The following is a 13644-nucleotide window of genomic DNA, read 5'->3' on the forward strand; positions in this document are numbered from 1 at the left end:
GTCTTCCTTGGTCTACCAGTATGTTTGCCTTTAACAACCTTCCCATGTTGTTTGTATTTGGTCCAGATCTTTTGCAACATTGCGTGATGATTTACCCTCTTTTAAGAGTTTGATAATCCTCTCCTTTGTTTCAAATGACATCTCTCGTGTTGGAGCCATGATTCATGTCAGTCCACTTGGTGCAACAGCTCTCCAAGGTGTGATCACTCCTTTTTAGATGCAGACTAACGAGCAGATCTGATTTGATGCAGGTGTTAGTTTTGGGGATGAAAATTTACAGGGTGATTCCATAATTTATTCCTCAGAATTGAGTGAGTCCATATTTTTTTTTCCCTCTGCTTGGTCTAAAAAAGTAACCGTTACTGACTGCCACAATTTTTTTTCTTGATTTCTTATAGTGTTTCTTAAAGCCAGAAAGTTGCCATTTGAAATGACTTTAGTTTTGTGTCATGTCTGTGATCTGCTTTTTTTCTACAAAATTAAACAACTGAACATCCTCCGAGGCCGGTGATTCCATAATTTTTGCCAGGGGTTGTATATTCAATTCAATACACCACAAAGACAAGATATTTAATGTTCAAACTGATAAACTTTATTGTTTTTGTGCAAATATTTGCTCCTTTTGAAATGGATGCCTGCAACACGTTTCAAAAAAGTTGGGACAGTGGTATGTTTACCACTGTGTTACATCACCTTTCCTTCTAACAACACTCAATACGTGTCTGGGAACTGAGGACACTAATTGTTGAAGCTTTGTAGGTGGAATTCTTTCCCATTCTTGCTTGATGTACGACTTCAGTTGTTCAACAGTCCAGGGTCTCCGTTGTCGTATTTTGCGCTTCATAATGTGCCACACATTTTCAATGGGCGACAGGTCTGGACTGCAGGCAGACCAGTCTAGTACCCGCACTCTTTTACTATGAAGCCACGCTGTTGTAACGCCTTGTCTTGCTGAAATAAACAGGGACGTCCCTGAAAAAGACGTTGTTTAGATGGCAGCATGTGTTGCTCCAAAACCTGGATGTACCTTTCAGTATTGTTGGTGCCATCACACATGTGTAAGTTGTCCATGCCATGGGCACTAACACACCCCCATACCATCACAGATGCTGGCTTTTGAACTTTGCGCTGGTAACAGTCTGGATGGTCTTTTTCCTCTTTTGTCCAGAGGACATGACGTCTACGATTTCCAAAAACAATTTGAAATGTGGACTCATCAGACCACAGCACACTTTTCCACTTTGCGTCTGTCCATTTCAAATGAGCTCGGGCCAAGAGAAAGTGGTGGCATTTCTGGATGTTGTTGATGTTTGGCTTTTGCTTTACATGGTAGAGTTTTAACTTGCACTTGGAGATGTAGCGACAAACTGTGTTAACTGACAATGGTTTTCTGAAGTGTTCCTGAGACCACACGGTAAGATCCTTTACACAATGATGTTGTTTTTTAATGCAGTGCCGCCTGAGGGATCAAAGGTCACGGGCATACAACGTTGGTTTTCGGCCTTGCCGCTTACGTGTAGAAAGTTCCCCAGATTCTCTGAATCTTCTGATTATATTATGGACTGTAGATGATGGAATCCCTAAATTCCTTGCAATTGAACATTGACAAACATTGTTCTTAAACTGTTGGACTATTTTTTTCACGCAGTTGTTCACAAAGTGGTGATCCTCACCCCATCTTTGCTTGTGAATGGCTGAGCCTTTTGGGGATGCTCCTTTTATACCCAATCATGACATTCACCTGTTTCCAATTAACCTATTCACCCGTGGAATGTTCCAAACAGGTGTTCTTTGAGCATTCATCAACTTTTCCAGTCTTTTCTTGCCCCTGTCCCATCTTTTGTGAAATGTGTTGCAGGCATCCATTTCAAAATGAGCAAATATTTGCGCAAAAATAAAAAGTCTATCAGTTTGAACATTAAATATCTTGTCTTTGTGGTGTATTCAATTGAATATACGTTGAAGAGGATTTGCAAATTATTGTATTCTGTTTTTATTTAAATTTCACACAACATCCCAACTTCACTGGAATTGGGGTTGTACGTTATTGTCAAAATAGTTGTAGAAATGAAACTTGAAATGATTAAAACATACATTCAAAGCTGGTACTAACACTGATCATGATGGCAGTGACGTGAATAACATTAATGAATTGTATTCATAGAGAAGGAGTTCCATCTACGGATCGAGGCTCGAGTCTGACGTGTGCTTTCTGGCAAACCGAACCTTTTAAAGAAAGTCCTTCTCTGTTCCATTCTAGCATGGCATTGTCTAACCAATGATGCATAATACAAAAGCTGTTTCTCCAGTCACAGCCAGAGAAGAATCAAAGTCCTTCAGAATTGTTGTGGGTGTCTTAGTGGCTTCCCTCACTAGTTTTTGGGAACTGCCTACATACATTACCATGCACTTTGGATTTCTTAATAATTAATGAGAATGAAGTCCTCTTCAGTGATTTGAAAATTGGATTAGATTAGATTAGATAGAACTTTATTGATCCCTTGGGAAAACTTGTTCATGTATCTATTCCCTGATTTGTCGAAAGAAAGGGTGCCATTACTAATACAACCCATTATTTTAGCTTTGATATTTTTATTTATTTCATGTCATTGAGATTTGTTTTCTGATCGAGTTTAAAGGGAATAATTTCAGAAATTTATAGAATCTTGAATTCCTTTTATTCAAAATGGCATAAAGAAATTAAAAGTTGCAAAAGCCCATGAGTGTGTCGACTTTCTACATCCACTGATCTGTCCCACTTTTGCCATTCCCAGAATGCACTTACTTCAAGACTGTCTCCTCATCTCCACCATCTCCAGCTGTGTCCCCTGCTTCTTCATTAGACCCGCTGTCACCAAGCCCTACATTATTCCAGACCATTCCACATCTTCCTGTGTTTCCATCCTTTTGCTTTTGGTATAACTTTCCATCACACAGCAGTCCTCACATCATTCTCCAGCAACCCTGTTGTGCATTCATTTTTGATCTCTTGACCACAATCACCATTTCTTTGTATCATTGATTCTTAATAATTCAGGAACTCCACTTGAAGCACATCTACTCACTCGAGCTTCAAAGACCGCCGTACCATGTTTTTGTTCACATGCGAGTACATTGTCCTCATCCTTCTGATCTTCATTCCTCTCCTCCTTAATACATATCTCCAGTGTTTCAAGTCTAATTATGCTTTTGTAAGATCCCCATTTCTCTAATCAAGGAGATAGAAAATGTATAGCGACGACCTGCGTCTGCCTCACTGCAGACAGTAAAGTAATGAAGTTAATCCTCTGCATGAAAGAACATTTTCCAACCAGCGTTCTTGAATCTGACACGCAGCAATAATATCCCGGTGTAGTCTGGAATCTGGGTTTTCCTTGCAGGAAGTGGAAAAAGTTTAAAAATGTCTAACTTTTGACAGCATGTCCCGTCTCTCATGGGTGGAATTTTACTCTCACTGAAAACAACTGAGCATTCAACGACCATGGGAATTGTGTGTCAGAAGTACTTTTTAGGGATGTCATATTTTCAAAGAATACCTGTATAACTATTTGGATCAGCTATTGAGCCATAATAATGATGCTGAACACAAATTTTTGAAAAACTTGCATCAATTTGCTATCTGGTCTCACTTACATGTTCTATAGTTGTATGCAAAAGTTTTGGCACCCCTGATAATTTTCATGATTTTCCTTTATAAATCATTGGTTGTCTGGGTCATAAATTTCAGTTAAATATATCATACAGCAGACAAACACACTGATATTTGAGAAGTGTAATGAAGTTTCTAGTATTTACAGAAAATGTGCAATAATATTTAAACAAAATTGGGCAGGTGCATAAATTTGGGCACCCTTGTCATTTTATTGATTTGAATAAATTTAGCGCTAATTATTGGAACACAAAATTGGTTTGATAAGCTCATTGACCCTAGACCTCCTTACAAAAGTGAATCCAATCCATTGCATCTCTTCTAATGAGTGGCAACATGGGAGCCTCTAAACAACTCTCAAATGACCTGAAAACAAAGACTGTTCAAAATCATGGTTTAGGGGAAGGATACAAAAAGCTATCTCAGAGATTTCAGCTGTCACTTTCCACTGTGAGGAACATAGTGAGGAAATGGAAGACCACAGGCACAGTACTAGTTAAGGCCTGAAGTGGCAGGCCAAGTAAAATCTCAGATAAGCTGAAGCAAAGGATGGTGAGAACTGTCATAGTCAACCCACAGACCTGCTCCAAAGACCTACAACATGATCTTTCTGCAGATAGTCTCTGTACATCGTTCAACTATACAGTAGTGTTCAGAATAATAGTAGTGCTATGTGACTAAAAAGATTAATCCAGGTTTTGAGTATATTTCTTATTGTTACATGGGAAACAAGGTACCAGTAGATTCCGTAGAGTCTCACAAATCCAACAAGACCGAGCATTCATGATATGCACACTCTTAAGGCTATGAAATTGGGCTATTAGTAAAAAAGTACAAAAGGGAGTGTTCACAATAATAGTAGTGTGGCATTCAGTCAGTGAGTTTGTCAATTTTGTGGAACAAACAGGTATGAATCAGGTGTCCCCTGTGTAAGGATGAAGCCAGCACCTGTTGAACATGCTTTTCTCTTTGAAAGCCTGAGGAAAATGGGACGTTCAAGACATTGTTCAGAAGAACAGCGTAGTTTGATTAAAAAGTTGATTGGAGAGAGGAAAACATATACACAGGTGCAAAAAATTATAGGCTGTTCATCTACAGTGATCTCCAATTCTTTAAAATGGACATAAAAAAAACAGACACACATGGAAGAAAATGGAAAACAACCATCAAATTGGATAGAAGAATAACCAGAATGGCAAAGGCTCACCCATTGATCAGCTCCAGGATTATCAAAGACAGTCTGGAGTTACCTGTAAGTGCTGTGACAGTTAGAAGACGCCTGTGTGAAGCTATTTTATTTGCAAGAATCCCCTGCAAAGTCCCTCTGTTAAATAAAAGACGTGCAGAAGAGGTTACAATTTGCCAAAGAACACATCAACTGGCCTAAAGAGAAATGGAGGAATATTTTGTGGACTGATGAGAGTAAAATTGTTCTTTTTGGGTCCAAGGGCCGCAGACAGTTGGTGAGACAACCCCCAAACTCTGAATTCAAGCCACAGTTCACAGTGAAGACAGTGAAGCATGGTGGTGCAAGCATCATGATATGGGCATGTTTCTCCTACTATGGTGTTGGGCCTATACGAGGTCTGTCCATAAAGTATAGGTCCTTTTAATTTTTTTCAAAAACTATATGGATTTCATTCATATGTTTTAACGTCAGACATGCCTGAACCCTCGTGCGCATGCGTGAGTTTTTCCACGCCTGTCGGTGACGTCATTCGCCTGTGAGCACTCCTTGTGGGAGGAGTCGTCCAGCCCCTCGTCGGAATTCCTTTGTCTGAGAAGTTGCTGAGAGACTGGCGCTTTGTTTGATCAAAATTTTTTCTAAACCTGTGAGACAAATCGAAGTGGACACGGTTTGAAAAATTAAGCTGGTTTTCAGTGAAAATTTTAACGGCTGATGAGAGATTTTGAGGTGATACTGTCGCTTTAAGGACTTCCCACAGTGCAAGACGTCGCGCAGCGCTCTCAGGCACCATCATCAGCCTGTTTCAAGCTGAAAACCTCCACATTTCAGGCTCTATTGATCCAGGACGTCATGAGAGAACAGAGAGGTTTCAGAAGAAGTCGGTGTCAGCATTTTATCCGGATATTCCACTGTTAAAGGAGATTTTTCTAATGAAAGACGTGCGGACGGGTCTGCGCGTCGGGACGCATCCGGCGCGGTGCGGCGGCACAGGAAAAACACCTCCGTGTTGATAACCATTTGTAAAATCCAGGCGGCTTTTGATGGCTTTCAGTGGAGTGAGTATATGAGAAATTGTTTAACAGCTGGATATGTTCCAACTTGTCCTTAAGGCTTCCAACAGAGGTGCTTTTCCTGTGGCGGAGCGTCGTGGCGGCTGCGAGCATGTCTGACGTAAAAACATATGAATGAAATCCATATAGTTTTTGAAAAAAATAAAAAAGGACCTATACTTTATGGACAGACCTCGTATATCGCATACCAGGTATCATGGATCAGTTTGGATATGTCAAAATACTTGCAGAGGTCATGTTGCCTTATGCTGAAGAGGACATGCCCTTGAAATGGGTGTTTCAACAAGACAATGACCCCAAGCACACTAGTAAACGAGTAAAATCTTGGTTCCAAACCAACAAAATTAATGCCTCGCAGATGTGAAGAAATCATGAAAAACTGGTTATACAACTAAATACTAGTTTAGTGATTCACAGGATTGCTAAAAAAGCAGTTTGAACATAATAATTTTGAGTTTGCAGCGTCAACAGCAGATGCTACTGTTATTGTGAACACCCCCTTTTCTACTTTTTTTTTACTAATAGCCCAATTTCATACTTGTTGGATTTGTGACACTCTATGGAATCTACTGGTACCTTGTTTCCCATGTAACAATAAGAAATATACTCAAAACCTGGATTAATCATTTTAGTCACATAGCACTACTATTGTTCTGAACACTACTGTACGCCGCACTTTGCACAAAGAGATGCTGTGTGATGCTGTAATACAGAGGAAGCCTTTTTTTGTGTAGACATCACAAACAGTTGCTTGAGGTATGCTAAAGCACATTTGGACAAGCCAGCTTCCTTTTGGAATAAGGTGCTGTGGATTGATGAAACTAAAATTGAGAAGCATTTAGAGGCTGTTATTTGTGCAAAAGGAGGATCTACTAAATACTGATGTATTTTTTTCTGTTGGGGTGCCCAAATTTTTGCACCCTACTCATTTTGTTTAAATAATTATTGCACACTTTCTGTAAATTCTATGAACTTTATTCACTTCCCAAATATCACTGTTTGTCTGCTATATGATATATTTAACTGAAATGGCTGATCCAAACAACCAATGATTTATAAAGGAAAATCATGGAAATCAACAGGGGTGCCCAAACTTTTACATACAATGTATGTAATTTGTCTCCATCATAAACATTTACTTCTCAGTTTACCTGTCAGTCGATCTGTCATAGAAGTAGGCTGATCCGTATTGCAAACCCACTTCCACTTGGAACACGTCTGTCACTCCGAGGACATGTACTACTTTGACACAGTTCACATAAGTGTTATGAATCATCTTCACATACTCCAGTGTCATCCTGCCTGTTGAAAGCAAGTCACATATTCTCAGGAGTACAACTCACACCATAATATGTCACACCTTTTTTCTGTATGTGGAACTCACATTTTAACACCTTGTTTCCCTAGGGGGTGAATTTACATCCCCTGGCAAAAATTATGGAATCACCGGCAGATCACAGACATGACACAAAACTAAAGTAATTTCAAATGGCAACTTTCTGGCTTTAAGAAACACTATAAGAAATCAGGAAAAAAAATTGTGGCAGTCAGTAACGGTTACGTTTTTAGACCAAACGGAGGAGAAAAAATATGGATCAATCAATTCTGAGGAATAAAATATGGAATCACCCTGAAGATTTTCATCCCCAAAACTAACACCTGTATCAAATCACATCTGCTCGTTAGTCTGCATCTAAAAAGGAGTGATCACACCTTGGAGAGCTGTTGCACCAAGTGGACTGACATGAATCATGGCTCCAACACGAGAGATGTCATTTGAAACAAAGGAGAGGATTATCAAACTCTTAAAAGAGGGTAAATCATCACGCAATGTTGCAAAAGATGTTGGTTGTTCACAGTCAGCTGTGTCTAAACTCTGGACCAAATACAAACAACATGGGAAGGTTGTTAAAGGCAAACATACTGGTAGACCAAGGAAGACATCAAAGCGTCAAGACAGAAAACTTAAAGCAATATGTCTCAAAAATCGAAAATGCACAACAAAATAAATGAGGAACGAATGGGAGGAAACTGGAGTCAACGTCTGTGACCGAACTGTAAGAAACCGCCTAAAGGAAATGGGATTTACATACAGAAAAGCTAAACGAAAGCCATCATTAACACCTAAACTGAAAAAAACCAGGTTACAGTGAAAAGGAAAGGAAAGGCTAAGGAAAAGCAATCGTGGACTGTGGATGACTGGATGAAAGTCATATTCAGTGATGAATCTCGAATCTGCATTGGGCAAGGTGATGATGCTGGAACTTTTGTTTGGTGCCGTTCCAATGAGGTTTATAAAGATGACTGCCTGAAGAGAACATGTAAATTTCCACAGTCATTGATGATATGGGGCTGCATGTCAGGTAAAGGCACTGGGGAGATGGCTGTCATTATATCATCAATAAATGCACAAGTTTACGTTGATATTTTCTTTTCTTATCCCATCAATTGAAAGGATGTCTGGGGATGATGAAATCATTTTTCAAGATGATAATGCATCTTGCCATAGAGCAAAAACTGTGAAAACATTCCTTGCAAAAAGACACATAGGGTCAATGTCATGGCCTGCAAATAGTCCGGATCTTAATCCAATTGAAAATCTTTGGTGGAAGTTGAAGAAAATGCTCCATGACAAGGCTCCAACCTGCAAAGCTGATCTGGCAACAGCAATCACAGAAAGTTGAGGCCAGATTGATGAAGAGTACTGTTTGTCACTCATTAAGTCCATGCCTCAGAGACTGCAAGCTGTTATAAAAGCCAGAGGTAGTGCAACAAAATACTAGTGATGTGTTGGAGCGTTCTTTTGTTTTTCATGATTCCATAATTTTTTTCTCAGAATTGAGTGACTCCATATTTTTTTTCCCTCTGCTTGGTCTAAAAATGTAACCGTTACTGACTGCCACAATTTTTTTCCTGATTTCTTATAGTGTTTCTTAAAGCCAGAAAATTGCCATTTGAAATGACTTTAGTTTTGTGTCATGTCTGTGATCTGCTTTTTTTCTACAAAATTAAACAACTGAATGAACATCCTCTGAGGCCGGTGATTCCATAATTTTTGCCAGGGGTTGTAACAATGAACAAGAACTCAGATGCACATGTGCACACCACAGTGTGGACTGTTACTTACAGTACATCCAAAAAATATTCACAGTGCTTCACTTTTTCCATATTTTATGTTTCAGCCTCATTCCGAAATGGAGTAACTTCATTTTTTCCCTCCAAATTCTATTCACAACACCCCATAATGACAACATGAAAACCTTTTTTTTTTTGCATGGACAAATAAACTTGCAATGGACAGCATATACTGGCTGTTATTTGACACATATTAGCATGGATTGCTGATCCAAAGAGTTGATAACACTGCCATAAAATCATGAGTCCATTTTATTTGTTTATTTATTTATTTACTTAGCAGCTATAATTTGGGATTTTTACACAATGTTATAATGTACCTTTTTAATCAGAGCTTATTTTGTTACATGCATTTATTCCTAGTAAAGCCCTGTATAAATAGTTATGATTAATCTTATAATTAATGAATGAATGATTTTCACACCACTGTATAAGTTGCAGGACCTCCTAAAATAGTAAAATCCTGCAATTTACATAAACTCCAGAAAATACAGTGCCTCTTCTCTTGATGCCCAATCATATGCATTTTCAAGATCTAGGAACAAACAGTCCTGCTACATCCAGCCCTTCTCGTACTTCTCAACCGGCATCGTCGGTACAAAGGCTGCATCCTCTGTGCGTTTGTCATGATACGGCTGCTCAGTCTAACCTGAACTACTCTTTCCCACATCTTCATTGTGTGACTCATAAGCTTGATCCCATGATAGTTGGTGCAATTTTCAGCATCTCTCTTGTTCAGGAAAACTGAGGGCGATGTATTCCGTTTCCAATTTCCTGCCATTCCCTCTGTGCTCAGTACATTGTTGAACAAGCTCAATATACTTGTTCAGCCTGACAGAACACTAGATAAGATATTGTTTGCTTCATCAAAGCAGCATTTTTCCTTGCGAATATGGAGTTTAATATCATGCTTTTCAGTGGTGGGCACACTTCCGATAATCCGATAACAGATAATTATCGAAGATAATGTTTTCATTATCGGATTTTTATTATCGGATCTTTTTAGATCAATTTAAAAACCATCATCGGACTAATTATCTTCCGATGAATTACTGTCCGATAACTTTTAGACCAATAACGTACTAAACTAAGCTGAACAGTGAAAAACATTTTAAAACTGTTAAAGCTGTTGAGACCTACCTGTTAAACGTTTCCTAATATGCATGTTGTTCTACCCTCTACAAACAGAAACCACTCTATCGTCTGTAAGTAAAGGAGACCTGGCGACCAAAAAAAAAGTCATTTCCTTTAGCACCATACTAATATAATCGCAATGTCACCAAGTCATCCAGAGGCATACATGTTTAACTTATGGTTCAAATTTTAACCACTCATTTTAGACAAGTTATTTAAAATTATTGTCTTGTCTGAAGTTTATAAAGTGAAATATCAGATATATGTTTTCGTTTTTAAAGTAATGTGCTAATTTTTAAGGTTTTGTGAGCACATGCTGTGCCAGGCAGCAATGCATTATGGGTAGCATAAGGTAATCTCAGACGTTCATGACAGGACAAATGCATTTCAGATACTCTGTTCAGGGTCCACAGATAACAGCATTAAACTCTAGTGCCTAAAACTCTCGTGAATATATTCTCTGGGTTTATAGACGTCAGTGTATTTGTGTTGGTTAAATTCCACGCATCTTAAATGTAGCAGACACGGATTATCTGGAATTTTGTTTGACATTTTTTCAAGGCCGCTACTGCCATCTACTGTCCAGGAGTGTTCATGGCAGTATTAAACGTCTGGGTACATGGCTGCTCTCATAGTGTTGGTATTGTCCATTGTCCAGGCGCTTTTTGTGTGCATATATGTTAACTTTGTATTCTAAAACTACGGTTAGAAGTAATTCCGACTGCTTATCGGTCCACACGAACGAGGTTGGCACCATGTTTTTAGTTTTTGTGGTAGTGACGACAAGAGAATAAGGCTCCTGATTGGATAGAATTTTAATCAGTACCGCCACCCAAAGGTTTGGCAGACTAATTACAACACATTTATACGATTCGATGTGGATGGATTTTTTTTTTTTAAACGACGTAGTGTGGATGAAGTTTTTTCCCCAAACTGAAAGGGTAAGATATTCGGTTTTACAAATACCCGACAACATGTGTACATGGCCTTATGTCTGTGAAAGGCACTATATGTGCACGTTTACAACATCATAAAAGTTTTAAAACATGCAATTGCGATGACACTTCCAGGGCTCCGTAAAAATGCCTGTTTTTACAAATAAAAATGGAATATTTTACAAAAGCACATTTATCTTTAAACCAGCACACGACACACGTCACATTAACGTGTTGGTTTACATAATGGATTACTGAACCAATCGCTGTTTAGCACTTTTACCCTAGAGTGCTTTGCGGTCTGTGTTTGTTACAAAACCTCAGAATTAGTGCCTTATTCAACATTAAAAGATATATGTTATATTTTAACTTTGTACAAATGATAGAATTGACATCAATGGAGTTATTCTATCAGTATTTTCAAAAAACCATAAGTTAGTATGACTTTATTTTTCAAGACCTCTGCCTGACCGGAGTGTTGAAATTAATAGGAAGCTGGCCTTATGGCTGCTCTTGGTGTGTCTCTGTGGTGGGAGCGCTGTTGTAAATAAGAGCTTCCAGCAGGGGCAGAATGTGGAAAGAAAACTGATTATGATTAGTAAAGAATTGATTTCGTGGATGCTCTCAGGATTTGTCTGTGCTGCTTCCTGCAGGGGGCAGCATGGTCAAACATTCTTGCTTATTCTTTAGGTCTTTTACCGCTTTTGATGCTTTCAAAAGCAATGCTAATGTCCCATAGACAACACCGGAATTTATCGGTTATCGATTATCTGTAACTTCCGATACATTTTTGGGTGGTTTATCGGTTTATCTTTATCAAAGATAACTTTTCAGTTATCTTATTATCTGTTATCGAAGTTAATTTTTTGGTTATCTGTGCCCACCACTGATGCTTTTCGACAGATCGTCACACAGGCAGAAATGTCCAGGGATTGATCCACTGACCTTCCAGTTAATGGAAAACCTGCTGTTCTGTTTTAGTCAGATTCACCACTTATTTCAGATCGATTTTCTATTGAATGGAGCTTTTAGTAGCTTTTTAGAAATTGAAATCGCTACTTGAAAATTGAACGTTTGAATATTTCAGGGTAGTATAAAAACTACTCTCTGAGAAGGACTTTCAGTGCATGGTTTAGTAAAACATTCCTCTTATGTATTGGAATTGTCTGCAGTTATGATAGATAATATCAAACACGTCTTTATTTTTACCTCTAGGAGGAGCCAATCCAAGGTTTCAAGATCAGTTACTACCTGGAGATGATGGAGGGGCTGGAACACAGCTACAGGGACATCATTCTTGCTGACATGAAAAGTATCAAATCCCCTCGACGAGAAAATTCCGAACCTGCCCATTTTCTGTAAGATGCAAAAGAAAAGTCCAACCTGCTATATCGACCTTATGGACGTTTGATTGGCGTTGACCAATATATTCTGTTTTTGTGAAATGCTGTTAATCCTGCATGAGTTCTAAACTATGTAGGTCGGGTACTGGATTTTCTTGTTTGGCATTATTTAAAGAGTTAACCGTTTACCAGGAAATCAAATCAAATCAATTTTATTTATATAGCGCCAAATCACAACAAACAGTTGCCCCAAGGCGCTTTATATTGTAAGGCAAAGCCATACAATAATTACGGAAAAACCCCAACGGTCAAAACGACCCCCTGTGAGCAAGCACTTGGTGACAGTGGGAAGGAAAAACTCCCTTTTAACAGGAAGAAACCTCCAGCAGAACCAGGCTCAGGGAGGGGCAGTCTTCTGCTGGGACTGGTTGGGGCTGAGGGAGAGAACGTGAAGGAAATGTGAACTGATGTTTCTTTAGAACCATAACTTTTGGATGACTCCATTTGTCTTGTGAAATCTTGTTGTTGCTTTTGCCTTAGAATAAAAATATGCATTAAAATTTGTTCCACTTAAATGCGATTATAATTCACAGCTGTTTCATTTTCTTGATCGGCTGCGATGTAATTTCAGTTTGTCACGTCTTAGTCTTGATCCAGGACCATCACAAACCAAGACACTCAGACTCCTTACTCAGCCTCTTAAGTGCTGCAATCAGGGCAAGTGATTCTGAAAAGAAAAAAGGAATACAGTATTGTCCAAGAAGCCAAGGTCAATAAATCTCTCTTCGACAACTAAGCCACTATTTTCCACAAGCTTAGTACACAGTTCATACAACAGTTGGACAAAGTAGGAGCCAGAATACATCCTTGATGAACTCCAGAATTCACTTGGAAAATGTCAGAAACTCTGTCCCTCACATTACCTGTGTTTATGCCAAGGTATGATGTCCAGAAAACCTATTGGGGATCCAGGATGTCCTATAGAGTCATCCGGTCAACTGAATCAAATGCTTTTATGAAGCTCGACAGGCTGCACAGAAACAGTGCAAACATTTGTGCTTGTATTGAGGATTGAGCTCTTGAGTGTAAAGCCACACTGTTCTGGGATTGAATCCTATTAAGAGTGATCCTACAAGTACCTTTACACAGAGAGCAGAGAAATAATACCCCAGAGTGGGATGACAGGTCC

General features: G+C 38.9%; 1 protein-coding gene across 1 annotated transcript in view; it reads left to right on the forward strand.

Moving 5' to 3' along the window:
• The window catches only part of tbc1d32 (TBC1 domain family, member 32), a 344636-nt gene extending 332146 nt beyond the window's left edge, over nucleotides 1-12490 (forward strand). The window contains 1 exon segment of the mRNA XM_034162816.1: nucleotides 12328-12490. Within this exon segment, the coding sequence (XP_034018707.1) occupies nucleotides 12328-12474 (147 nt within the window). The 3' untranslated portion in view covers nucleotides 12475-12490.
• The last annotated feature ends 1154 nt before the right edge of the window (nucleotides 12491-13644 follow it).

Source organism: Thalassophryne amazonica, chromosome 21 (assembly GCF_902500255.1).
Source record: "Thalassophryne amazonica chromosome 21, fThaAma1.1, whole genome shotgun sequence".
Lineage (NCBI taxonomy): Eukaryota > Metazoa > Chordata > Actinopteri > Batrachoidiformes > Batrachoididae > Thalassophryne > Thalassophryne amazonica.